Below are 24,966 nucleotides of genomic sequence, written 5' to 3' on the forward strand. Positions count from 1 at the left end.
CGACCCACAAAGCTTTCCAAAGGCGGACGGACCTTGACTGTTGGGAATGAAACGAACCGGGGAAGTCAATGGAATGAATGCGCGGCGGAGATGAAAGGGTTAACTCGGAGTGCGGCGCTCTGATTGTGCCGGAGCTGTGGACGCTGCGATGTGATTGAACAGGTCGGTGAAGGAGGCGCGGTCTAGCGCTGACCTGCGCGGCTGGTTTGTGGGGCTCGGGTTCGGGACTGAACTGGGAACAAAGTAGCGCCGCCGGCACTCAGGAGGGCGGTCCCCTGCAGTTCAGTTTAGGGCGCAGATCAGTGTGGAAAGTGGTCGAAGAAGAGGCTGCACCGAGTTAGGTGAAAGCCATGTGAAGTTTAATCCCTGTTGAATAGCGAGCTGAGGAGAGAAAGGCAGAGGAGCCCAGGCAGAGCCGATGTTTTTACGTGGTCGCTGGTGCTGAGAGCCGGACATCGGGCACTGATCGGCACTCTCCGTCCCGGACCGATGTCAGGATGAGTTTTCGAGACCGCGACGGTGCAGAAAGGTTTGGGAGACGCAACGTCTCGAAATGTCTGAGCCCAAAGTACGAATGCAAGTCCGACTGTGATTGTTGCTGCCAAACTTCCGAGTTTTTTTGATTGGTGGCTGCGGCGCTGTTAGGATCGGGGGGAGGGAAAAAAGGACATGTTTTGAATACTCACGATCAACAGAAATGCAAAAAGCCATGTTCAAGAAGAGGATCTTAAATTATTTGCTTTTATTTTATCCAGTTCTTTACCTATTCATGCAAAATGTTAGAGGTGAGTTATTTTAAACGAGTTTGAAGTACTGCGCTCGGTGTCATTAATAGTAAACATTGATGATGTCAGGAGCGTGCTTGTGTATTGTTGATGCTTCATATTTATGGAGTAAAACCTTGATATGACGTGCACGGTTGACTTTGCTGAGCCTCACAGCACGAACATAATGCGCTGAAGGTGTGGAAAGCAGACGATTCACGCCTTTCATCGATGGTTACGCGTAGAAAAGTGACACCTTTCTCTGTTTGTGTCGAAGGTCTCAATATTTGTACAAGTGGACGGGCTACCTCCTGCAAAGAGTGTTTGCTTATTCACCCTGACTGTGGCTGGTGTGCTAAAGAGGTAGGCCACTCAGCAAACTTAACAGTTTTTTAAAAAACTTCTAAAATAGCAATTTACGAGAGTTTTATTTTGCATCATCCATTTTCACTGGCGAATGGAATGTTAAGATTAACCCTAAGATTATCCCAGTGATTCCTTTGGCTGCTTCGCAGTTAATTCAGATTTACTAACAATGGCCCCAGCTCGGGAAAAGAGGATCACAACAGAAAAATAAGTAATGGTGGTAGCAGAACTTGGTTAATGAGTAATGTTCAACCTGGAAAGGGGAAATATAATACATAAAACAATGATACATGTGTAGGCACTTCATGTCAACTTTTTCCATTATACTGGGAATCGCCAATGTAAACTTGTCATGGTGTAATTACAGTTTCCTCCAGTGGAGGCAATGCAGTATCACCACTGGCAGGAGGGTGTGATTGCAACATGATGAGTTTTCATATGCAGTTTTCGTTACAAATATCAACCTCCATTCTGGCCACCGGTATAGTGGTGTCACTATATGCAGCTATAAATATGGATAAGAGCATTTATAATGGAATACAAAACTTTCAAATGGGAACTGAATTACTTCTCCATGTCCCAGTCCAAATATTCCCATTTCATCTAAAGGTTACGTTTGATCTTGACTCCCAGTGTTCAGTGCCACTTGTGTATTATATAGATTGCAACCACGTACATCCTCACCAGCCGTGACACTAGGGTTTAGATAAAGTAAATAAAGAGAAACTGTTCCCATTGGCGAAAGGGTCGAGAACCAGAGGATGCAGATTTAAGGTGATAGGCAAAAGAACCAAAGGCGACATGAGAAATATCTTTTTTACACAGTGAGTAGTTATCTGGAATGCATGGCCTGAAAGGGCGGTGGAAGCAGATTCAATCGTGGCTTTCAAAAAGGAACTGGATAAATATCTGAAGGGAAAAAATTTGCAGGGCTACGGGGAAAGAGTGGGGGAATGGGACTAACTGGATTGCTCTTACAAAGAGCCAGCGTGGGCTCGATGGGCTGAATGGCCTCCTTCTGTGCAGTAACCATTCTATGATTCTGTGGCATATCTGTTTTCAGCATCTACTTAAAATGTAATTTCAAATATGTGTACATGGACACCTAATCCCTTTGCTGCTCCACAACTCCTAGTCTCTCACCATTAATAAATATTCTGAATAGTCTTTCTCGTATCCAAAGTGGATGATCTCGCACTTCCCCCACTTTGAACTCCATCTGCCATAGTTTTGCCCACTCACTTAGTCTGTCTATGTCCCTTTGTAACTTCGTGCTCCCATCCACAAAACTTGCAGTTCCTTTTAGCTTAGTGTCATCTGTAAATCTGGATGTACAATTCTGTTCCTTCATCCAAGTCATTAATATATATGGTGAAAAACTGACGCCCCATTACAGATCCCTGAGTAACACCATGTCACATTCCACAAATCATAAAACGTTCCCTTTATCCCTACTCTCTGTCTCCTACCTCCCAACCAATCGCCAACTCATGTTGCAAGATTACCTCCAATACCGTGCGCTATCACTTTTGCTAATAATTTCTTTTGTGGAATCTTATAAAATTGCCTTCTGGAAGTCCATATAGACCAAATCCATAGATAATCCCCGATCTACCATGCCAGTGACCCCCCCCCCCATCAAAAAATTCAACTAGATTAGTCAGACATGTCCTACCCTTCACAAAGCCATACTCACTCTCTTTGATCAACTGATACTTGTTCAAGTGCTCAGTCAATGTCTCTGACGATAGATTCCAGTAACTACCTCACAATTGATGTTAAACTGATTGTAGTTACCTGGTTTCTCTCTCCCTCCCTTTTTAAATAATGGAATGTCATTTGGAATTTTCCAATCCAAAAGCATAATTCCTGAATCTAGAGAGCTTTGTAAAAATTATGACTAATGTATTTACAATTTCCTCACCTATTTCTTTTAATACCCTGGGATGGAAACTATCAGGATCTGGAGATTTGCCTATCTTAAGGCCCATTATTTTCTTCATTATCATTTTTTAAACTTATATTAAATCCAGTAAATTACTCCCTTTGACTTATTTTTAGGTTCCATTGTACCGCTGAGATTTTGTCCTCTTCCTCCACTGTGAAAATGGATACAAACTACTCATTTAACAAGTCTGTTATTTCCTTATTATCCATTATAGTCTTGCCTGCATCCATATTTAATGGGTCCATATTCCACTTTACCACTCTCTTTCTCTTAATATATTTATAAAAACTTTTGCTATTGGCTTTAATATCCCTTGCAATTTTTTTCATATTCCCTTTTTGCACCTCTCATTACTTTCTTTGCATCTTTTTGTTGCTTTTAATAACTCTCCGAGTCTGCTGGATTTCCACTTTTCCTTGCATTTGTCTAAGCCTTTTCTTTTAGTTTGATACTGTCTCTTACCTCATTTGGTGACCATGGTTGCTTAACTACACAAATTAGGGATAGGTACTTCTTTGAATACTTCCCACTATTTGTAGGTTTACCCATTAATAGCTTAGCCCAATTTATTGTGGTCAGTTTATTTCTCATTGCTTCAAAGTTTCCCTTACTTAATTTTAATACCTTGGTTTGTGACTCTTTTTTTCTCAAACGCAATATCAAATGCAATCATATTATGGTCACAATTTGCAAGATGCTCCTTCACTGTACGATTAATAAGAACATAAGAGATAGGAGCAGGAGTAGGCCATTTGGCCCTTGGAGCCTGCTCTGTCATTCATTGAGATCATGGCTGATCTGATTCTGGCCTCAACTCCACTTTCCTGCCTGTTCCCCATATTCCTTGACTCCCTTGCTGATCAAAAATTTGTCTAACTCAGTCTTGAATATATTCAATGACACAGCCTCCACCACTCTTTGGGGCGAAGAATTCCAAAGGTTCACAAACCTCTGAGAGAAGAAATTTCTCCTCATCTCCCCTTATTGAACTCATGACCCTGGATTATTAGTCCAGGCCTCTGGATTACTAGTCCAGTAAATAACCACTATCCTGTCCTTTCCTTTCAGCCATGTTGGTGCTACACTCTGTAACTCTCCCTTATTCTGAGACTATGCCCCCAGTTCTAGATTCCCCTATGAGGGGAAACATCCTCTCAGCATTATGGACGTTACACAGATTTTTCTACAAATGAATTTCTGAGTCTGCATCAAGCAGTCTGATTCTTGTTGGGACTCTAGTAACCACTTTTTAACATAGAGCTTTAATCAAAGGTACGGGGACCTTGATTTCCAGATTTTACTTTGGAAGAAACAATGATGCTTAATTAATTATTTTGATCTTTTTAGTATTGCACAATATTTTTACAGATAAGATATTAAGATAGTATCAAGCTAAAAGAAAAGTGTTACACAAATGCATGGAAAAGTGGAAATCCAGCAGACTTATAAAGAAGTATTGAATTAAAATCAAACCTGAGTCACCATTTCATAGGAATAAAAATATTTATGTCTGCCTGGCGTTTTGTTCTCCCCAAGATGAGGAATGAGGTCAATACTAGGTTTACACTTGATGGCTGGAATAGGCTTGACCTTTTAAATCTTTGGCAGAAGCCAAGGTCATAGCCAAGATTTTTTTAGCTGAGAGCTACCATCAGGGAGCAGGCTAGTATTTAAAACTTTTGAGAGTAAATCTAGGATTATAGATGGCTGGCTGTGAGTTATAAAGGCTGTAATTCAATCAAGAAGAATTAAGGATGCTACGAATCATAGAGGCAATACTTTTGTGGTTTATGAATATAAGGAGAGCTTCAAATTTGAAACATAACCTAAACCTCACTGCCACTGCCAACCTGTATGTTGTCGGTGTGTTTATTTATGTATGCCTACATCTACATGTTTAACACACACCGATTTAGGATTTATCTTGATTGCTCCGTGACAGTTGTAAGATTAAGATGCTGTGACATAAATGTAAGGGTAATTAACCTGATTTTTACATTTAATTTAAATTACCCTTAGGTATTGATTGTGTATACATTATAGTATTTTAAGGTTTCATATGATTTGGGAGGTACATGTCATTTTCCATTGTGGGGTTAGAAGCGTTGTTGATTCTGAGCTTAGAACAGTTGGATGTACCATCAAACCCATCTATGCCAAGCTTAGTTCTAATTTGGGTTCAGCTGTCTTAAACTAGTGTATCACATTCACCTTTAAATGGAGATACTGATGTTATTTCAACAATGTACTTATAACTCAAATGCACCTTCCTGTGTATCTCTGGGTTGTTTTTGTCCATTTCAAACTGCCCACTTTTACGATGGGACCGTTGCCCATTATGTTGATTTTGGAGTAGCCTTTTTGCTATGGACTGATGGGCCAGGGTTTTCCCCTTCTCTGCTCAACAGACCATGATTTTCTGCACATTAAAGTGATTGAGTGGAAAATTGAGAGTTGATGAACACAAGAGCAGAAAACCACAGCCTTTATCTTCTGAAGCTGCATTAGGACTACACCCACAACTTGTATTTTTAAAGTGTCTTTAACATTATAAGACATCCCAAGGTGATTCAGAGAGAAGAAAATGGGTGAACACTACCATCCTAATTTTAACCTAAACTGCTCGGCAGGAACGGGGTGGGTTCGGGTCAGGGGCTCACTCTACACCTCATCTGAAGTCAATGGAGAGTAAAATCAGGCGGGATTTAAAATGGGCATCCAAACCCGTTGCCGCCAGGCGAATTAGGTTAAAATCGGGGCTCAAGTCTTGGTGAGTTAGGAGGTATGATTTGAGGAGGTTTTTGAAGCTGGGGAGAGAGATAGCAAGGAGGAGGCGTTTAGGGAGAGTTGCAGAGTGTAGCACCAACATGGCTGAAAGGGAAGGACAGGATAGTGGTTATTTACTGGACTAGTAATCCAGAGGCCTGGACTAATAAGCCAGGGTCATGAGTTCAAATCCTGCCATGACAGCTGGGGAATTTAAATTCAGCTCATTAAATAAAATCTGGAATAAAAAGCTAGTATCAGTAATGGTGACCATGAAACTACTGGATTATCGTAAAAACCCATTTGGTTCACTAATGTCCTTTTAAGGAAGGAAACCTGCCGTCCTTACCTGGTCTGGTCTATATGTGACTCCAGACCCACAGCAATGTGGTTGATTCTTAACTGCCCTCTGAAATGGCCTAGTAAGCCACTCAGTTGTACAATCCCGCTACAGAAAGTCATAAGAATAAAACCGGACGGACCACTTGGCACCAGACTCGGCAAAGGCAAACCAAGCCCAGTCGACCCTGCAAAGTCCTCCTTACTAACATCTGGGGACTTGTGCTAAAATTGGAAGAGCTGTGCCACAGACTAGTCTAGCAACAGCCTGACATAGCCATACTCACAGAATCATACCTTTCAACCAGCGTCCCAGACTCCTCCATCACCATCCCTGGGTATTTCCTGTCCCAACGGCAGGATAGACCCACCAGAGGTGGCGGCACAATGGTATACAGTCAGGAGGAAGTGGCCCTAGGAGTCCTCAACATCGACTCTGGTCCCTATGAAATCTCATGGCATCAGGTCAAACAGGGGCAAGGAAATATCCTGCTGATTACCACCTATTGCCCTCCCTCAGCTGATGAATCAGTCCTCCTCCATGTTGAACACCACTTGGAGGAAGCACTGAGGGTAGCAAGGGCATCGAATGTACTCTGGGTGGGGGACTTCAATGTCCATCACCAAGAGTGGCTCGGTAGCATCACTACTGAAAGAGCTGGCCGAGTCCTGAAGGACATAGCTGCCAGACCGGGCCTGCAGCAGGTGGTGAGAGACACAACACGAGGGAAAAACATACTTGACCTCATCCTCACCAAACTACCTGTCGCAGATGCATCTGTCTATGACAGTATTGGAAGGATTGACCACCGCACAGTCCTTGTGGAGACGAAGTCCCGTCTTCACACTGAGGACACGGTCCAACATGTTGTGTGGCACTACCACTGTCTGGAATAGATTCAGAACAAGATCTAGCAGCTCAAAACTGGGCATCCATGATGCTCTGTGGGCCATCAGTAGCAGCAGAATTGTATTCCATCACAATTTGTAACCTCATGGCCTGGCATATTCCTCACTCTCCCATTACCAACGAGCCAGGGGATCAACTCTGGTTCAATGAGGAGTGTAGAAGAGCATGCCAGGAGCAGCACCAGGCATACCTAAAAATGATGTGCCAACCTGGTGAAGCTACAACACAGGACTACATGCATACTAAACGGTGGAAGCAGCATGCTATAGACAGAACTAAGCAATCCCACAACCAACGGATCGGATCAAAACTCTGCAGTCCTGCCACATCCAGTCGTGAATGGTGGTGGACAATTAAACAACTAACAGGAGGAGGAGGTTCCGTGAACATCCCCATCCTCCATGATGGCAGAGTTCAACACGTGAGTGCAAAAGACAAGGCTGAAGCGTTTGCAACCATCTTTAATCAGAAGTGCCGAGTGGCTGATCCATCTCGGCCTCCTCCTGAGATCCCCACCATCACAGAAGCCAGTCTTCAGCCAATTCGATTCACTCTACGTGATATCAAGAAACGGCTGAATGCACTGGATACAGCAAAGGCTAAGGGCCCCGACAACATCCCGGCTGTAGTGCTGAAGACTTGTGTTCCAGAACTAGCCGCTCCTCTAGCCAAGCTGTTCCCGTACAGCTACAGCACTGGCATCTACCCAACAAAGTGGAAAATTGCCCAGGTATGTCCTGTCCACAAAAAGCAGGACAAATCAAATCCGGCCAATTACCACCCCATCAGTCCACTCTCAATCATCAGCAAAATGATGAAAGGTGTCGTCAACAATGCTATCAAGCGGCACTTACTCAACAATAATCTGCTCACCGATGCTCCCTTTGGGTTCTGCCGGGACCAGTCGGCTCCAGACCTCATTACAGCCTTGGTCCAAACATGGACAAAAGAGCTGAATTCCAGAGGTGAGGTGAGAGTGACTGCCCTTGACATCAAGGCAGCATTTGACCGAGTGCGGCATCAAGGAGCCCGAGTAAAATTGAAATCAGTGGGAATCAGGGGGAAAACTCTCCAGTGGCTGGAGTCACACCTAGCACAAAGGAAGATGGTAGTGGTTGTTGGAGGCCAATCATCTCAGCCCCAGGACATTGCTGCAGGAGTTCCTCAGGGCAATGTCCTAGGCCCAACCATCTTCACATGCTTCATCAATGACATTCCCTCCATCATAAGATCAGACATGGGGATGTTCGCTGATGATTGCACAGTGTTCAGTTCCATTCGCAACCCCTCAGATAATGAAGTAGTCTGTGCCCGCACGCAGCAAGCTATATCCAGGCTTGGGCTGATAAGTGGCACGTAACATTTGTGCCGGACAAGTGCCAGGCAATGACCATCTCCAACAAGAGAGAGTCTAACAACCTCCCCTTGACATTCAACGGCATTACCATTGCCAAATCCCCCACCATCAACATCCTGGGGGTCATCATTGACCAGAAACTAAACTGGACCAGCCACATAAATACTGTGGCTTCAAGAGCAGGTCAGAAGCTTGATATTCTGTGGTGAGTGACTCACCTTCTGACTCCCCTCCTGACTCCCCAAAGTCTTTCCACCATCTAGAAGGCACAAGTCAGGAGTGTGATGGAATACTGTCCACTTGCCTGGATGAGTGCAGCTCCAACGACACTCAAGAAGCTTGACACCATCCAGGACAAAGCATCCCGCTTGATTGGCACCCCATCCACAACTTTAAACATTCCCTCCCTCCACCACCGGCGCACCATGGCTGCAGTGTATACCATCTACAAGATGCACTGCAGCAACTTGCCAAGGCTTCATCGACAGCACCTCCCAAACCTGCGACCTAGAAGCCAAGGGCAGCAGGTGCATGGGAACACCACCACCTGCACGTTCCCCTCCAATTCACACACAATTCTGACTTGGAAATATATCGCCGTTCCTTCATCATCACTGGGTCAAAATCCTGGAACTCCCTACTCAACTGCACTGTGGGAGAACCTTCACCACACAGACTGCAGCGATTCAAGAACGCGGCTCACCACCACCTTCTCAAGGTCAATTAGGGATGGGTTATAAATGCTGGCCTTGCCAGCGATGCCCACATCCCAGGAATGAATAAAAAGATGCAGACGAGGCCAGAGTTCGAAGAGCAGAGGGCATGCTGATATATAGGACTAAAGGATGTTGCAGAGATTGGGTGGAACAAGATCATGGATGGGTTTGTAATGAGGATGGAAATTTTGAATTCAATGCATTGGGCAATAGCGAAACAGTGGAAGATGCCAAGTAGAGGAATCAATAGGGTGGGGAGAGGTGGCAGAGTTTTCAACGAGTTGGAGTTTGAGTAAAATAGAGCTTGGGAAGCTCACAAGGAGACCATTGAAGTAGTCCATCCTGAAGTTGATGGAAATGTGGATGTAGGTTCTGGCAGTTGGGGTGAGGTAAAAGTGGAGGAAGGCGGTTTTGATTAGGTGGGAAAGGCTGTTTGGTGGTGGAAAGTATATGGGGTTAATTTCTCTTCAGATCTTTAATGGCTGTTGTAGAGAGAAACTTTTATTCCATCTGTTTGAGCTCAGTTTGTACCCAGGCCCAGAGGTAAAGAAGCACCATGCATTCCTGTTCCCTATATAAATAGATAACATTATAATTAATAATTTTAAAAAGAACACTATAATGGTATTCATGTTTACTGTTATGCAGACATTTTAGCTGTGGACTTGACATTTAAAGTGCTCATGTCTGCCACATTGAAACACTAACCACAACGTTTCTGTGGTCACAACTTTTTGTAAAATGCATTATATATCATATTCCACAAAAATATGTTAATGGGGTGATAAAGAAAACAAAAGCGATTATTTTAATGTTATAGTAATAAGTAGTAGCTGCCACCCGCTGTGTTATATTGGCTTCAATTTTTAAATAGTTCGTTATTTATTATGGAACTGGAATGTGAGATTATTTACTGTGCTCTTGCCTATAATTGAAGCAGGATGGAATTCAGCCCAGAATATTTTGGGAGACAGTGAAGGGGGTGGACAAAAACTAATTTCACAGATGTCATTTATTAAAATTGATAATATTTTGGGAGAGGGGGAGATTAGCATTGGTAGGTAGGTACTACCCTGTTACAGGACATTCCAGATTTCCTTACGCTTACACCCACACATGTGCCATCGTGTTGCAGTTTACTGCAGTAGCTAATCAGCAAAGAACCCACTCTCACAGAGTAGACTGCAAAAACAATGGTTGTTTTATTAATCATGCATTTGTTATGCTGCTCTGATCCACTGTGTCAGTTGCTATAGTTCTCTGTGCTTGAGACCTTCTTGTACAGCTACAACTCAGTTTTTATATCCAACCCCAGCACACCATCAACAGTTGTCCTTCCTGTTATCACAGTGTCCTGCTTCATGCACGCATGAAAGCTCAGTAGGCTGAAAGACTGCCTAGAACAATTGCATATGAGGTTCATAAGTGCATATACCAAACAGCAATTGGTTTTCTTTTATATATACTGTAATTCTATGCCTCCTAAAATGTTGAAACAAGGATTTCTACTAGAACAGTTTAAATGGCTTTTAAAGAGAGCTAAAAGCATTTTGAAAAGTGCATGTGAAGGGGAAATCATCTGGAAGGGATTTATATATATGCAAATATTAGAAAAGCTATAATAGTCTCGAGATGGTAAACAAGAATAATGATTAAATTGTTTTCTGTAATTCATATTTTCTTTATAGAGCAATGTTTATCTGCCTCAGTAACTATTGTGATTAATTTAGTGTTTTTATTTTATTTTCACTTTTATTTTTAAGGAGTTTGGCAACAAGGGAAGCATCTCTTCAAGATGTGACTTTAGGGAAAGCTTGATTAAAAGAGGATGCAAAGATCAGTTTATAGAGGGTCCTCAAAGCAGTATACGGATAGAAAGAAACTTCCCATTGAGTAATAAGGGATCAGGATCATCGCAATCCGATGTCATTCAACTAACGCCTCAAAAGATTGCTCTCAATCTAAGGCCAGGTAAAGACTTGGTTCTGCATCTTGATGCCTGAATACCTGGATTTGGAGGCTTGGTCTGCACAATGTAGATTTTATATTTTATCAACCAAAAGGTTTTTGATGATTTGTCTTTATCATTTCTGGCTTTGTGTGTCAATGGGTAAATGAACCACTTGGTAGTTCTTGGCCATATAGACCAGGGAAGTTTCAGGTTTGATTCCCTGGCTTGGCAAAAGTAACCAATGTCAACTGGGGAAGTATAAGTGGGTTCAATAGCCCTTGTTTAGGGAATGCGAGAATCAACCACCCCTCTTCTATTCCACCCCTCTTCTAGTGACTCCTGTTAGAAAGTACATTTTTGTGAATGTTGAGTGAGACCTAAGCCCCCATGGAGCACATGTTTTTCCTGGGGGAGGAAATGAGGGAAGGCCACCAAGCTGGAAATTTTAATCTTTTTTAAGTGTGGTGTGAAGTGCCATTCAGGCCTTTGAGTAGTATTATGGGACGACTCCCTATTTTAAATATTTTTCAGAGTCCAGAAGAGCCTTGTGCATTAGACTGAGCTGAGCCTCCAAGTCTGATAATACAGGAGCTATTGTGTTAACGATGTAAACATTATATGTCAAATATATGTAAAAATTCCTGCTGGAGATTTGAAAAAATCAGAGAACTGTGTGGAATGATGGATGTTTCCTAACATATATGTATCTTTTTGAAATTTTGTACAAGTTGAAACCAAAGTCCTAAGAGAGTTACACTGAGTGCAAGATTAAAGCAGCTCCTGCTTTTCTGAATCTGTTGTTTTGGCAGAACAGATTTCTCTGTTCAGTGTCTGCGGTTTGATCTCTAAAGACATGTACAGACCTGCTCCAGTTAATTACCTTTTTAAAATTTATTTTAAACTGTTCTGTTTAATATCAAAGCTTTCAACTATTTTTTGTCTGTAGGAATAAACGTTTTTGTATATTTTCAAGTCAAAGGCAACGAGTTCAAGTCCAAGAGCTTTTCCAGGGTGACCTCCTAATATTGAGTGCCCATTAACCCTCTGTACTGGCAGCTTAACTAAGGCATCTGTATAAAGGTCCATCTTTGCTGACAGCAGATTCAAACGTTGCAGAAAAATTTAGGATATCTGGTAACATTCTAGACTGTTATTGGCTACTACTGCATTAGTAAATTGTCTGTTGGTGTATTTCTGTCTGCTTAATAAAAGATGAACAGGTATCCATCATGCTAATCAGTTTATGGTAACAGGGCCCAAAATTAATTCGGTCGTGATCCTGGCATTTACATTGCAATTCTGCCCGACGTTCTCCAGTGTTGACCGTGCTGGAGTTTGAAGTGTCAGTGGGAGGGTACTTTATTTGTATGGGTCAGGCAAGCGCCACTATGGGTGCATCTTTGGGGCTCACCCATCCATGCCTGCTGAAAACTCTGGTGCCCACCCACCAGTGGGGGGAGTGGGAGTTACCCCTGGCCATGGACATGGTCCTATTTTCTCCCTGAGCAAGAGAACTAATCAGCCACAATTGAAAAAATACATAAATTCTCCAGGGTTCCTGGCTTGGAGGTGCTCATGTACAACATCCTTGTGGAGGCCATTATGTCTCCACTCACTTGATGTACTGATCACCATGGAAACGCCAGACCCTCTTCCAGGAGGACATTAATTCTCAGTAACTGTTGATGAGACTGTCTGTCTTGCAGTCCAGACTGGCCAAACATAGTTATTTATTTTCAGTATTGACCAGACCTCACTCATTAAATGAAAATAAACTCATCCTGCCACATTAGTCTGATTTTACAACAATTTTTCCATTGAAGTGATAGATAGGAGAAACTGTTTTCAGTGGCATAAGGGTCGATAACCAGAGGACAGATTTGAGGTGATCGGCAAAAGAGCCAGAGACGACATGAGGAAACATTTTTTTAAGCAGCGAGTTGTTATGATCTGTAATGCACTGTTTGAAAGGGTGGTGGAAGCAGATTCAATAGTAACTTTCAAAAGGGAATTGGATAAATACTTGAAGGGAAAAAATTTACAGTGCTATGGGAAAAGAGCAGGAGAGTGGGACTAATTGAATAGCTCTTTCAAAGAGCCGGCACAGGCACGATGGGCCGAATGGCCGCCTCCTGTGCTGTACCTACTATGATATGTAAATTATTATATTTATACTACAGAATCATGACTTAATGTATTAACTTTGAATTATTCATCCATAAAATGTTTTATTTAAATTATATTTGGTATCTCTCATTTTGAGGGTATGTTATCCTCTAATTTTTTCGTATTGTTCTCCCCAGACTGCACACCTGTTGCAGCCAAAAGAGTGGGCAGTTAAAGTGTTCCCAGGCCTCTAGTAGTGGTGCTCTGAGCTGTCTGCCAGAAGATTTACGAGGGCAGCTCAATGATGACTCTCCCTCTGTCTTTTCCCCTCAATGTGGAAAAGTCACCTGTCCATAGCGGCACAGCTGAGACTGGATATTGAGCCAGCTACTCATGATTCAGTGGTGCCATGAGTTGTGCTTCAATATATAGGACAGCACTGTGCTACCTTTTGATTTAACTTAATGTCCTTAATGAATGCATCTTCTGACATGGCAGGGATGCACTCATTACTGTCTATAATATTCAACTGAAAAGGATACTGAGATGTGCTGAGGATAGTTCTCAACTTGCTCTGACCTAAAATGGCACAAATCTGTGCAATATTTTGTTTTTCTAAACATTGAACTTCCTGGCGACCCAATTGTTTCTTAATAGCAGTTTACCATTCTATTCTTCCTGAAGTTAATTTTCTCTATGACAAAAATAGAATCCCTTATCTGAGAGTTTGTTACTCTGTTGCAAGCAGTGGCATCACATGTCAAAGGGCTAAGGATAAATTCAGTGAGCCTCGCTTGATGGCATTGTGGATTTTATTCAACACGTGAATTCACAAACATTGTTTTTATCATATTTTATAGATGCAAAGACCACATTTCATATGCAGGTGCGGCAGGTGGATGATTATCCTGTGGATTTGTACTATCTTATGGATCTTTCCCTCTCCATGAAAGATGATTTGGATAACATCCGTGTGCTGGGTACAACACTCTCACGAGAGATGGCAAAACTCACCAGCAACTTTCGCCTGGGCTTTGGAACATTTGTTGACAAACCAACGTCACCATTTTCATACACAGGACCCAAATATCAGAACAACCCATGTGTAGGGTGAGTGACACTGAACTATTCTTTGTTAGTGATGTTCTAAGTATCCTATTGAAATAATGGGAATTCTGGTAGTACTCCAATTGAGAAAGGGATAGTAACAGTCTTCTCTTCTTTATACCTGTCATGTATACTGAGTACTTTTGTTAAATCAGATATTTTCCTTAAATTATACATTTTGTATGCTTAACATCCTGGAAGAGCATGAAGCTCCCAGACTCTTCCATCACCATCCCTGGGTATGTCCTGTTCCACTGGCAGGACAGACCCACCAGAGGTGGCAGTACAGTGATATACAGTCAGGAGGGAGTGGCCCTGGGTGACTTAACATTGACTGCGGACCCCTTGAAATCTCATGGCATCAGGTCAAACGTAGGCAAGGAAACCTCCTGCTGATTACCACCTACCGCCCTCCCTGAGCTGATGAATCAGTCCTCCTCCATGTTGAGCAACATTTGGAGGAAGCACTGAGGGTAGCAAGGCACAGAACGTACTCTGGGTGGGGGTTTTCAATGTCCATCACCAAGAGTGGCTCGGTAGTACCACTACTGACCGAGCTGGCCGAGTCCTGAAGGACACAGCTGCCAAACTGGGCCTGCAGCAGGTGGTGAGCGAACCAACATGAGGGAAAAACCTACTTGACCTCGTCCTCACTAATCTACCTATTGCAGATGCATCTGTTCATGACAGTATTGGTAGGAGTGACAACCGCACAGTCCTTGTGGAGACGAAGTCCCTCGTCACACTGAGGACACCATCCAATGTTTTGTGTGGCACCACCACCGTGCTAAATGGGATAGATTCAGAACAGATCTAGTAACTCAAAACTGGGCATCCATGAGGCGCTGTGGGCCATCAGCAGCAGCAGAATTGTATTCCATCACAATCTGTAACCTCATGGCCTGGCATATTCCTCACTCTAGTATTACCAACGAGCCACAGGATCAACTCTGGTTCAATGAGGAGTGTAGAAGAGCATGCCAGGAGCAGCACCAGGCATACCTAAAAATGATGTGCCAACCTTGTGAAGCTACAACACAGGACTACATGCATGCTAAACAGTGGAAGCAGCATGCTATAGACAGAACTAAGTGATCTCACAACCAACGGATCGGATCAAAACTCTGCAGTCCTGCCACATTCAGTCATGAATGGTGGTGGACAATTAAACAACTAACAGGAGGAGGAGGTTCCGTGAACATCCCCATCCTCCATGATGGCAGAGTTCAACACATGAGTGCAAAAGAAAAGGCTGAAGTGTTTGCAACCATCTTTAGCCAGAAGTGCTGAGTGGATGATCCATCTCGGCCTCCTCCCGATATCCCCACCATCACAGAAGCCAGTCTTCAGCCAATTCAATTCACTTCACGTGATATCAAGAAACGGCTGAATGCACTGGATACAACAAAGGCTATGGACCCGACAACATCCCGGCTGTAGTGCTGAAGACTTGTGCTCCAGAACTAGCCACACCACTAGCCAAGCTGTTCCCGTACAGCTACAACACTAGCATCTACCCAACAATGTGGAAATTTGCCCAGGTATGTCCTGTCCACAAAAAGCAGGACAAATCCAATCCGGCCAATTACCACCCGATCAGTCTACTCTCAATCGTTAGCAAAGTGATGGAAGGTGTCGTCGACAGTGCTATCAAGTGGCACTTACTCATCAATAACCTGCTCACTGATGCTCAGTTTGGGTTCTGCCAGGACCCCTCAGTTCCTGACCTCATTACAGCCTTGGTCCAATCATGGACAAAAGAGCTGAATTCCAGATGTGAGGTGAGAGTGACTGCCCTTGACATCAAGGCAGCATTTGACCGAGTGTGGCATCAAGGAGCCCTAGTAAAATTGAAGTCAATGGGAATCGGGGAAAACTCCAGTGGCTGGAGTCACACCTAGCACAAAGATGGTAGTGGTTGTTGGAGGCCAATCATTTCAGCCCCAGGACATTGCTGCAGGAGTTCCTCAGGGCAGTGTCCTCGGCCCAACCATCTTCACATGCTTCATCAATGACCTTCCCTCCATCATAAGATCAGACATGGGGATGTTCGCTGATGATTGCACAGTGTTCAGTTCCATTCGCAACCCCTCAGATAATGAAGCAGTCCGAGCCCGCATGCAGCAAGACCTGGACAACATCCAGGCTTGGACGATAAGTGACAAGTAACATTCGCGCCAGACAATGACCATCTCCAACAAGAGAGAGTCTAACCACCTCCCCTTGACATTCAGTGGCATTACCATCACCAAATCCCCCACCATCAACATCCTGGGAGTCACCATTGACCAGAAACTTAACTGGACCTGCCACATAAATACTGCGGTTACAAGAGCAGGTCAGAGGCTGGGTATTCTGCGGCGAGTGACTCACCTCCTGACTCCCCAAAGCCTTTTCATCTTCTAAAAGGCACAAGTCGGGAGTGTGATGGAATACTCTCCACTTGCCTGGATGTGTGCAGTTCCAACAACACTCGAGAAGCTCAACACCATCCAGGACAAAACAGCCCGCTTGATTGGTACCTCATCTACCACCCGAAATATTCACTCCCTTCACCACCAGCGCACCATGGCTGCAGTGTGTACCATCCACAGGATGCACTGCAGCAACTCGCCAAGGCTTCTTTGACAGCACCTCCCAAACCCGTGACCTCTACCACCTAGAAGGACAAGGGCAGCAGGCACATGGGAACAACACCACCTGCATGTTCCCCTCCAAGTCACACACCACCCTGACTTGGAAATATATCACCATTCCTTCATCATCACTGGGTCAAAATCCTGGAACTCCCTACCTAACAGCACTGTGGGAGAACCTTCACTACACAGACTGCAGCAGTTCAAGAAGGCGGCTCACCACCACCTTCTCAAGGGCAATTAGGGATGGGCAATAAATGCTGGCCTCGTCAGCAATGCCGACATCCCATGAACGAATTTTAAAAAAGCTACTTTTTAGCTGATATTTCTTGTATTAACCGACCGACTCATTTGTTTTTAGTAGTTTGCATTAGGATATCACTATTTTAAAAAAATACTCTGACATTCTGGACTTTTCCTGTAAATTTGAGATTGTGAAGCAAAATGTAGTCACTGGATAACAAATAAAAGTATAAAAAAGAATGTAACAAGACAAGGCCATTTGGCTCAACAAACCTGTTCCATGCTCAGATCAAGTAAGTGAAAAAATTAAACATTTTTGTCTAGTTTTAGCTTGTTAGTGGTTCCTTTAAATCAATCACTGCACATAAGGGGTTCATAACCAGCTGCACTCTGAGAAATCATGTCCTAAGTCGATAGTGTTATGAGGCTTTAGCAGTTTGCTTGCATCGAGTTACATCGAAACTACAGCACAGAAACGGGCCATTCAGCCCAACTGGTCTATGCCGGCGTTTATTCTCCACACGAGCCTCCTCCCTCCCTACTTCATCTAACCCTATCAGGATACACTTCTATTCCTTTCTCCCTCATTTGCTTATCTAGCTTCCTCTTAAATGCATCTGTGCTATTTGTGGTAGCGTGTCCCACATTCATACCACTCTTTGGATAAAGAAGTTTCTCTTGAATTCTCTATTGGATTTATTAGCAACTATTTTATATTTATGACCTTTAGTTTTGGACTCCTCCACAAGTGGAAACATTTTCTCTACATCCACCCTATCATTATCTATCAGGTTATAAGTGGGCTCGTTGGTCTAGGGGTATGATTCTCGCTTCGGGGTTGTTAGTTCAAATACGTGAGAGGTCCTCGGTTCAAATCCCGGACGAGCCCTTATTATAAGGGGTGATCTGATCGAAGTTTATAAGATATTAAGGGGAACAGATAGGGTGGATAGAGAGAAACTATTTCCGCTGGTTGGGGATTTTAGGAGTAGAGGACACAGTCTAAAAATTAGAGCCAGACCTTTCAGGAGCGAGATTAGAAAACATTTCTACACACAAAGGGTTGTAGAAGTTTGGATCTCTCTTCCGCAAACGGCAATTGATACTAGCTCAATTGCTAAATTTAAATCTGAGATAGATAGCTTTTTGGCAACCAAAGGTATTAAGGGATATGGGGTTAGATCACAGATCAGCCATGATCTTATTAAATGGCGGAGCAGGCATGAGGGGCTGAATGGCCTACTCCTGTTCCTATGTTCCTAGGTCACCCCTCAGCCTTCTCTTTTCTAGAGACAAGAGCCCCAGCCTGTTCAGCCTTTCCTGATAAGGATATCTTCTCAGTTCTGTTATCATCCTTGTGAATCTTTTTTGCACCCTCTCCAATGCCTCTATATCCTTACTATACTATGGAGACCAGAGCTATGCACAATACTCCAGGTGTGGTCTAACCAAGGTACTATACAAGTTTAACATAACTTCTTTGCTTTTCAATTCTATCCCTCCAGAAATGAACCCGATTGCTTGATTTGCCTTTTTTATAGCCTTATCCATTCTGCTATCTGTCCCCTGACTCCACATGCTCTGACCTTAGCCATGAATCTACAATGCGGTACCTCATCAAAGGCCTTTTGAAAATCCAAATATATTACATCTACTGCATTACCCTTGTCTACTCTTTTTGTTACTTCTTCAAGCAATTCATTAAGGTTGGTCAAGCATGACTTTCCCTTCTGAAATCCGTGCTGACTATGCATAATTATATTTTTGTTCTCTAGATGTTTTTCTATTACATCTTTGAGAAAGATTTTGTTATCTTTCCTACCGCCGACGTTAAGCTAACTGGTCTATAGTTCCCTGGACTTGTTCTATCTCCCTTTTTAAATATAGGAATAACATTAGCTGTACTATGGCACTATTCCCTTTTCTAGTGAATTTTTATATATATGTAACAGCGCCTCTGCTATCTCCTCCCTAGCTTCTTTTAATATTTGTGGATGCAATCTACCTGAGCCAGGGAGTCTTATCCTCCCTTAGTTTGATAAGTTTATCAGTTAGCTCTCCCCTTTCTATCTTAAATGTTTTAATATCTTTTTTGACCTTGTTAGTCTCCCTAGTAAATACAGAGGCAAAATAACTATTCAACATTTCTGCCATTTCGCTGTCATTACTTGTGATTTTATCGTTTGCATCCCTTAGTGGCCATACCCCTATTCTGATTTTTTGTTATTTATATAATTGTATAGTACCTTACTATTTCTTTTTATATTCCGTGATAATTTAATCTCGTAGTTCCTCTTTGCTTTCCTAATTGTTTTTTTATTTCTTTCCTAACCTCTTCTTATACCCTTTTGTCATCCTCTCCTTTATTGTCTATGTACTTAAAGTATGCCTTTTCTTTAGTTTCAATTTTACCCTTATCTCTTTATTCATCCATGGTGTTTCATTATTGGCTGATTTGTTCTTGCTTTGTAGAGGAATATATTTCTCCTGAACACTATTGATCACTGTTTTGAATATTATCCACTGCTGTTCTTTTTCTGTGTCTGTCAATTTTTTTTTCTAGCTTACCTGCCCTAGTTCTATTCTCATACCCTCAAAATTAGCTTTTTTCCAATCTATTACTTTGACCTTTGTCTTACTTATGTCTTGAGGAAGGAGCCAAGCTACACAATTCAAACAGAAGCATGTTGTCTGATTTGTTCACATATGTGTCTGATTGGCAACTTTTTGAGTAATGTAAAGAATCTTACAACACCAGGTTATAGTCCAACAGTTATATATCAAATAAAACTGTTGGACTATAACCTGGTGTTGTAAGATTCTTTACATTTGTCAACCCCAGTCCATCACCGGCATCTCCACATCATAACTTTTTGAGTGGAATGGTTATCTAAATGCTGCTTAACTCCAGTTACTATTCCATCAGCTTGCTCCTCTTGAAATCTTTCTGTTGATCCAGGGCTTTTGCACAGGAAGAGGCTTTCAACAATGTTTTGAATTATTCCATTAAAGTGTTAACTGCTCCGATACTTCCATGGTTGGTAAGAGTAATTAAAGAAAGAATGAACTTGCATTGATATAGCACCTTTCACATGTCTAAAGCCTTTTACAATCAAATGATCACTTCTGGAGTGTACTCACTGTTATTATCTAGGGAAGCACATATATAAAAGTTAATTTTAATATGGTTTAGGAATGTGAACTATTTATTATTTTCTTTATATGTTTGTTATCTTGAAAAAGATCCAAAAGCATAATACCACTCTGTCAGGGACTTTACCTAGCCATTTCCTCTCTTGAGGAAAGATTCTGCAAGGTTTCTCCCTGTTCTCTAAAGCTAGATCATGCAGAACTCCTGAATACCTATTATTAATCTTTTATCCTATATTAATTGTCCTTGAAAATTGCTTTCCTTGACATGTTGCTTACAAGGTCTCAGCAGTTTAGGAACCATTATGTTTATAAGAAAAAGTTTGGTCATTAATACCTGTAATTACTGTAATATAATCATTACTACTTTTCTTAAGGAAAAATAAAAGGAAAGAAAGAAGTTTTAATTAAGTTACAACTCACTTTAGTTTGCTGTTTACTGTTTGAACAGTTTCTGGGGGTGAAATTAACCTTGGGCTGTAGCATAAAATGACAGTAGTGAATCGGCCGCCTGTTTTGCACTCCGCCCAACTGTCATTGACTTCTCGGGCTGTCGTTTCATTATGGCCCATTTTGTGCTATCACCTGTGATGAATTTCACCCCTTCGGACTTTGCTGGATTTATATTTATAATATCAGCAGATCTCCCAAAACAGCTGCTCAGTCTAGGTCATAGAATACACTGTTTTATAAGGATAAGAGCATTATACCATGTAACAACAATATATTATTCTGCTACTGAAGTGCAGCTGTGTATAATCTCTTGGTGCGTTAAGGCCACAGAGTTTAATAGCCGTGCCCTTTGTAACCTACATTTTCCATTGTACTAAAAAATATTGTTATTAAATGTCCTTAACCCGAATTAATCTCACTACAATGGTTGTGACAAAGACAGAACACCAAGGAAATGCTACCACAAAAATGATCTGACCTATTATATTACAACACTGTTGGGGATAATGAAAGTGCAGTACTGTTTTGTGAAGTACTCAAACATGTTGCTGGATGAACAGCAACATGGGCCATGAAGAAGGCCAGTGAACACTACAGAACTTTTTTTTGCCAATGTTCTCTTTTCTGTCCTCCTTCTTCCCTGATGGTTCTGACTTTAGTTGGTTCCACAGCTTCCAGTAGAGATATTGCATAGTGTAGGAAGTGGGAACATTGGCTGATTTTTTTTCCCCCCCTTTCCAGCTGAGGAAAATTCTGCTCACAATTTACAAGCTTTGGACCATTCTTGGCTATCTGATTTGTGGATTACTAGGCTGATTACCTGGCTTTTACTAACTGAGATATTGAGGGTTTTTCCAGTTAATAAAACTGGTCTTACTATCTCTATTTGAGATAGTAAGCTTAACATTTTTTTAAGCTCAGCTGCCCTCAGCAGAGTACAGTGTTCCTGTTATGTGTGATTTTTGAGTGAAATAAATGGGTGAATGTCTCTGTTAAAAAGCAGATGAAGGAATTTCATACAAGCATACTAACACATCTGTATGCTAATATCGCAGCATGCTCTCACCCCATTTTAGTCTGAAAAAACAATTTCACATAGTTTTGGCATTGCTACATATGTTGCTGTACGAGTGAATTAAACTCTATGGGACTGAAATTCCTTCTTTTAATAAAAATGAGAGAATGTCTATTTTTCTCCATAATTAACAACTTGCTAAAGAAATTGCATTCTCAGAAATTGCATGTTCAAAGTTGCGTATTCTCATCAGTTTGTTAGCGGTTCATTAATTAGAGAGATAAACAAGTATTTTCCCATTTATCATTAAAAGAGAAACTTTGGGCCCTGTATCCTGCTGTTTTCTATTTTGTATATATATTGTATCACTATTGTGTTTGTGGTACAAGTAAAATTAAAGTAAATATTTAAATTGTTGTTACAGTATTATAAAGGTTACTTTTTAATTACATGGTGTTGACCTTCAGTTTCTGAGCTGCGGTTCATTCGGAAACAGATTACTCCAGAACAGAAGAAGAAATTGTGAGTTCTTCATGGACAAGATGTACATTTGGAGATGCAATTTAAGAATTAGTTTCACATGATTAAAATTCTTTTTCCAGTAAATGGGATAGGTGACCATTCCTTCAAGTTGTTTTCTCTTACGTTTGCTTTATTTATTACAAGGTCACTCATGACTCCAGGTATCCTTCATTCCTTGTTCGTATACCCTCTTTTGAATTGTAGAGCACTCATCATCACTTTAAACGTATTTGTGTAATGAACTTAAAAATGTAGACTCCTTAGTTGTGGAACAGCCCTTTAGAAGTAGCTGGTGGAGCTCTTTCACATAATCCTCTTTGGGGCTGGGTTTCCTGACTGTTTCCCTCGTTCGTTGTTTGTGGTATACCAGACTAATTTGTTGGGTAACCAGCCTGGTAATCCACAAATCCATAAATCTAAAAGTAGAAACTTTTTCCACAAATGATATCGAATTTTTTTTTTTTAAGTTCTGAAGAGATTCAGAAGTCCCTAAAAGTTAATTGGGTGTGAAATGCTTTGCGATATCCCGAGAGATGCGATAAGGTGCTATATAAGAGCAAGTTCTTCCTTTCTGTACTCCTTGATCTCCTGTGGCATTACTCACAAGTAGGTTCTGGAGCTGTTTTAAATTGTGCTGCACTGTTTTACATTGGGCAGTCATGGTTACTAAGTGACTTGACTAAGTCCTGTTGCTTTGTACCTTTCTGATTTACTAGGTAAATAGTCAAAAGATGTGAGCCACTTGGTAGAACCAAATTGGATAGAAGTGTACTTAACTGTTGGTAGTATCCTTGTTCTATTGAATCCATTCTCACTGTTTCGCCCTTTATTCTTTTTCTTCCTTTTCCCAGTTTTATTTTTTTTCTGCAGCAGTATGCTTAGTTGTTCCTTTGCATATTCACTTCTGCTTCTGACTTTCTGCTCTTAATTTTTAGTTTCCTTTTTAAGAAACCTGAGCAGTATCTACTAAATTGTTAGTGTTTATTAGCCTAGAATAACTCATATATCTTAAGGAAAAACTGAGCATGAAAACTTACTTTAGCATAGTTACACTTACTTTAGACAGTCCACTGTTGTTAATTGACCAGGCAGCTTGGCTCATTTCTGGAACTTGGAGGAATGGACCTGTGACTGGAGGTGGGTATCCTTCCCGCTTGGGTCAAGATAATGCTGCAAGCCGAAAACCTAATTGGTGGAATAGTCCTGGCTGAACATGCAGAGGGAAGCCTATCCGTGCTCTATGCTTGTAAACCGCATGGTTTTAGAAGGTAAAAGACCAGCAGTACACCAGCACTCAGTTGGGGATAGACTCTCAAGTGGGATTTTCTTAGTAGCTTGAGGTTGGAGACTATCAAACATGGAGATGGGTACCCATATGTTTCAGACACCCAAATAACCAAAACTGCAACAGCAGATAAAGAGGGCTGGACTACCTTTTGAAAGAAACAAGTAGTTTTTGGGCTTAAAACAGAAAACAGAAGCCATATATGTCTCTGGAGATAAATTTATATCAGGAACACCCACAACTTTTTGTTTTAATCTAAAAAGTAATATTTTGCAAAAAGTGGTATGGCCCAGGCCACACCTGCTATGCTGATTCTGACAGCCCTAACATACAGTCAGCCACTTGGTTAGTTCTGTAATTGCCATTATTTTAAAATAATGTTTTATAAATCTACATAAAATAAAATGTGAAGGCACAGTGGTGCGAGTGATTTTTACTTGTGCATGTGCTGGTGCTTCTGGTCTGATAGAATAGAAGATAGATGGTTCACAACTGGAACTGACCAGAAATGTAGCAGAGGGGTGTAATTGGAGTTGTGTATACAAGGAAGTGAAACTGCGGAGCTGCAGTCATGTGCACTGCAATTTGGGAACTGAAGTAGCTTCAAAATCAGCTGAAATTCAGTCCTTGATGTGAAGTATAATCACTACAGATTTATCCCAAACTGAGCAAAACTGAAAACGTTGGCTTGGTCTCGTATCCAGGCGCAGTAGAGCTGCATGTAACCTTCATTTCCAGGTTTTAGGTTCGAGAATACATGATGTATTGATGCACACGGTGTCAGTGCATGGTTGTACCATTACACCATGTATCGTAAAATTCAAAAAATGTTGGTCATTATTATTGGTCTGGATTTCCATAATCAACTTTTTATTGTTTTGTAGGCAGAAAATAAAACTAGTCTAGAATCAGAATCAGACTGAGGTGTGTGTGATTTTTTTTGTGTGCGCATGCTCGTGTGTATACAAACTATTAAGTGATTTTTAAATAAATGTTTCTGGCCTTTCTCTTTTTTTATTGGCACTCTCTGAATTCTGCTGTTGCTTCTTTGACAATTGCTATGACCAATTATGTTCCACATCCCATCCATTATTTCGTAATTCCTTGTGCCACCCATTTCTTTTCAAATCCTCTTTTGTGTATTTTCATGACTCTTAAGGGTAACTGTTACATACTCAACGTTGCACCAAAGTTAGTTGATTGTGGTTCAAAAATTGGACAAATTTAATTCAGAGTTGAGGGATTTGAAGGGTTTTTAAAGAATTTTGAACTTTTTAGATGTTAATTTAGTATTGAATGTCTCAGATTGAAGAGGTACTATGTACTCCTATT

The 24,966-nt window shown here is 41.6% G+C and overlaps 1 protein-coding gene across 1 annotated transcript in view; it reads left to right on the forward strand.

Annotated features, from left to right (window-relative positions):
• The first annotated feature begins 200 nt into the window (after positions 1 to 200).
• itgb5 (integrin, beta 5) overlaps positions 201 to 24,966 on the forward strand; it is a 129,675-nt gene continuing 104,909 nt past the window's right edge. Inside the window, exons 1-4 of the mRNA XM_067987321.1 lie at positions 201 to 785; positions 1,042 to 1,127; positions 10,930 to 11,137; positions 14,084 to 14,333. Of these exons, the coding sequence (XP_067843422.1) occupies positions 698 to 785; positions 1,042 to 1,127; positions 10,930 to 11,137; positions 14,084 to 14,333 (632 nt within the window). The 5' untranslated portion in view covers positions 201 to 697. The remainder of the gene's footprint in view (positions 786 to 1,041; positions 1,128 to 10,929; positions 11,138 to 14,083; positions 14,334 to 24,966) is intronic.

This window comes from Heptranchias perlo, chromosome 7, assembly GCF_035084215.1.
Source record: "Heptranchias perlo isolate sHepPer1 chromosome 7, sHepPer1.hap1, whole genome shotgun sequence".
Classification (NCBI taxonomy): domain Eukaryota; kingdom Metazoa; phylum Chordata; class Chondrichthyes; order Hexanchiformes; family Hexanchidae; genus Heptranchias; species Heptranchias perlo.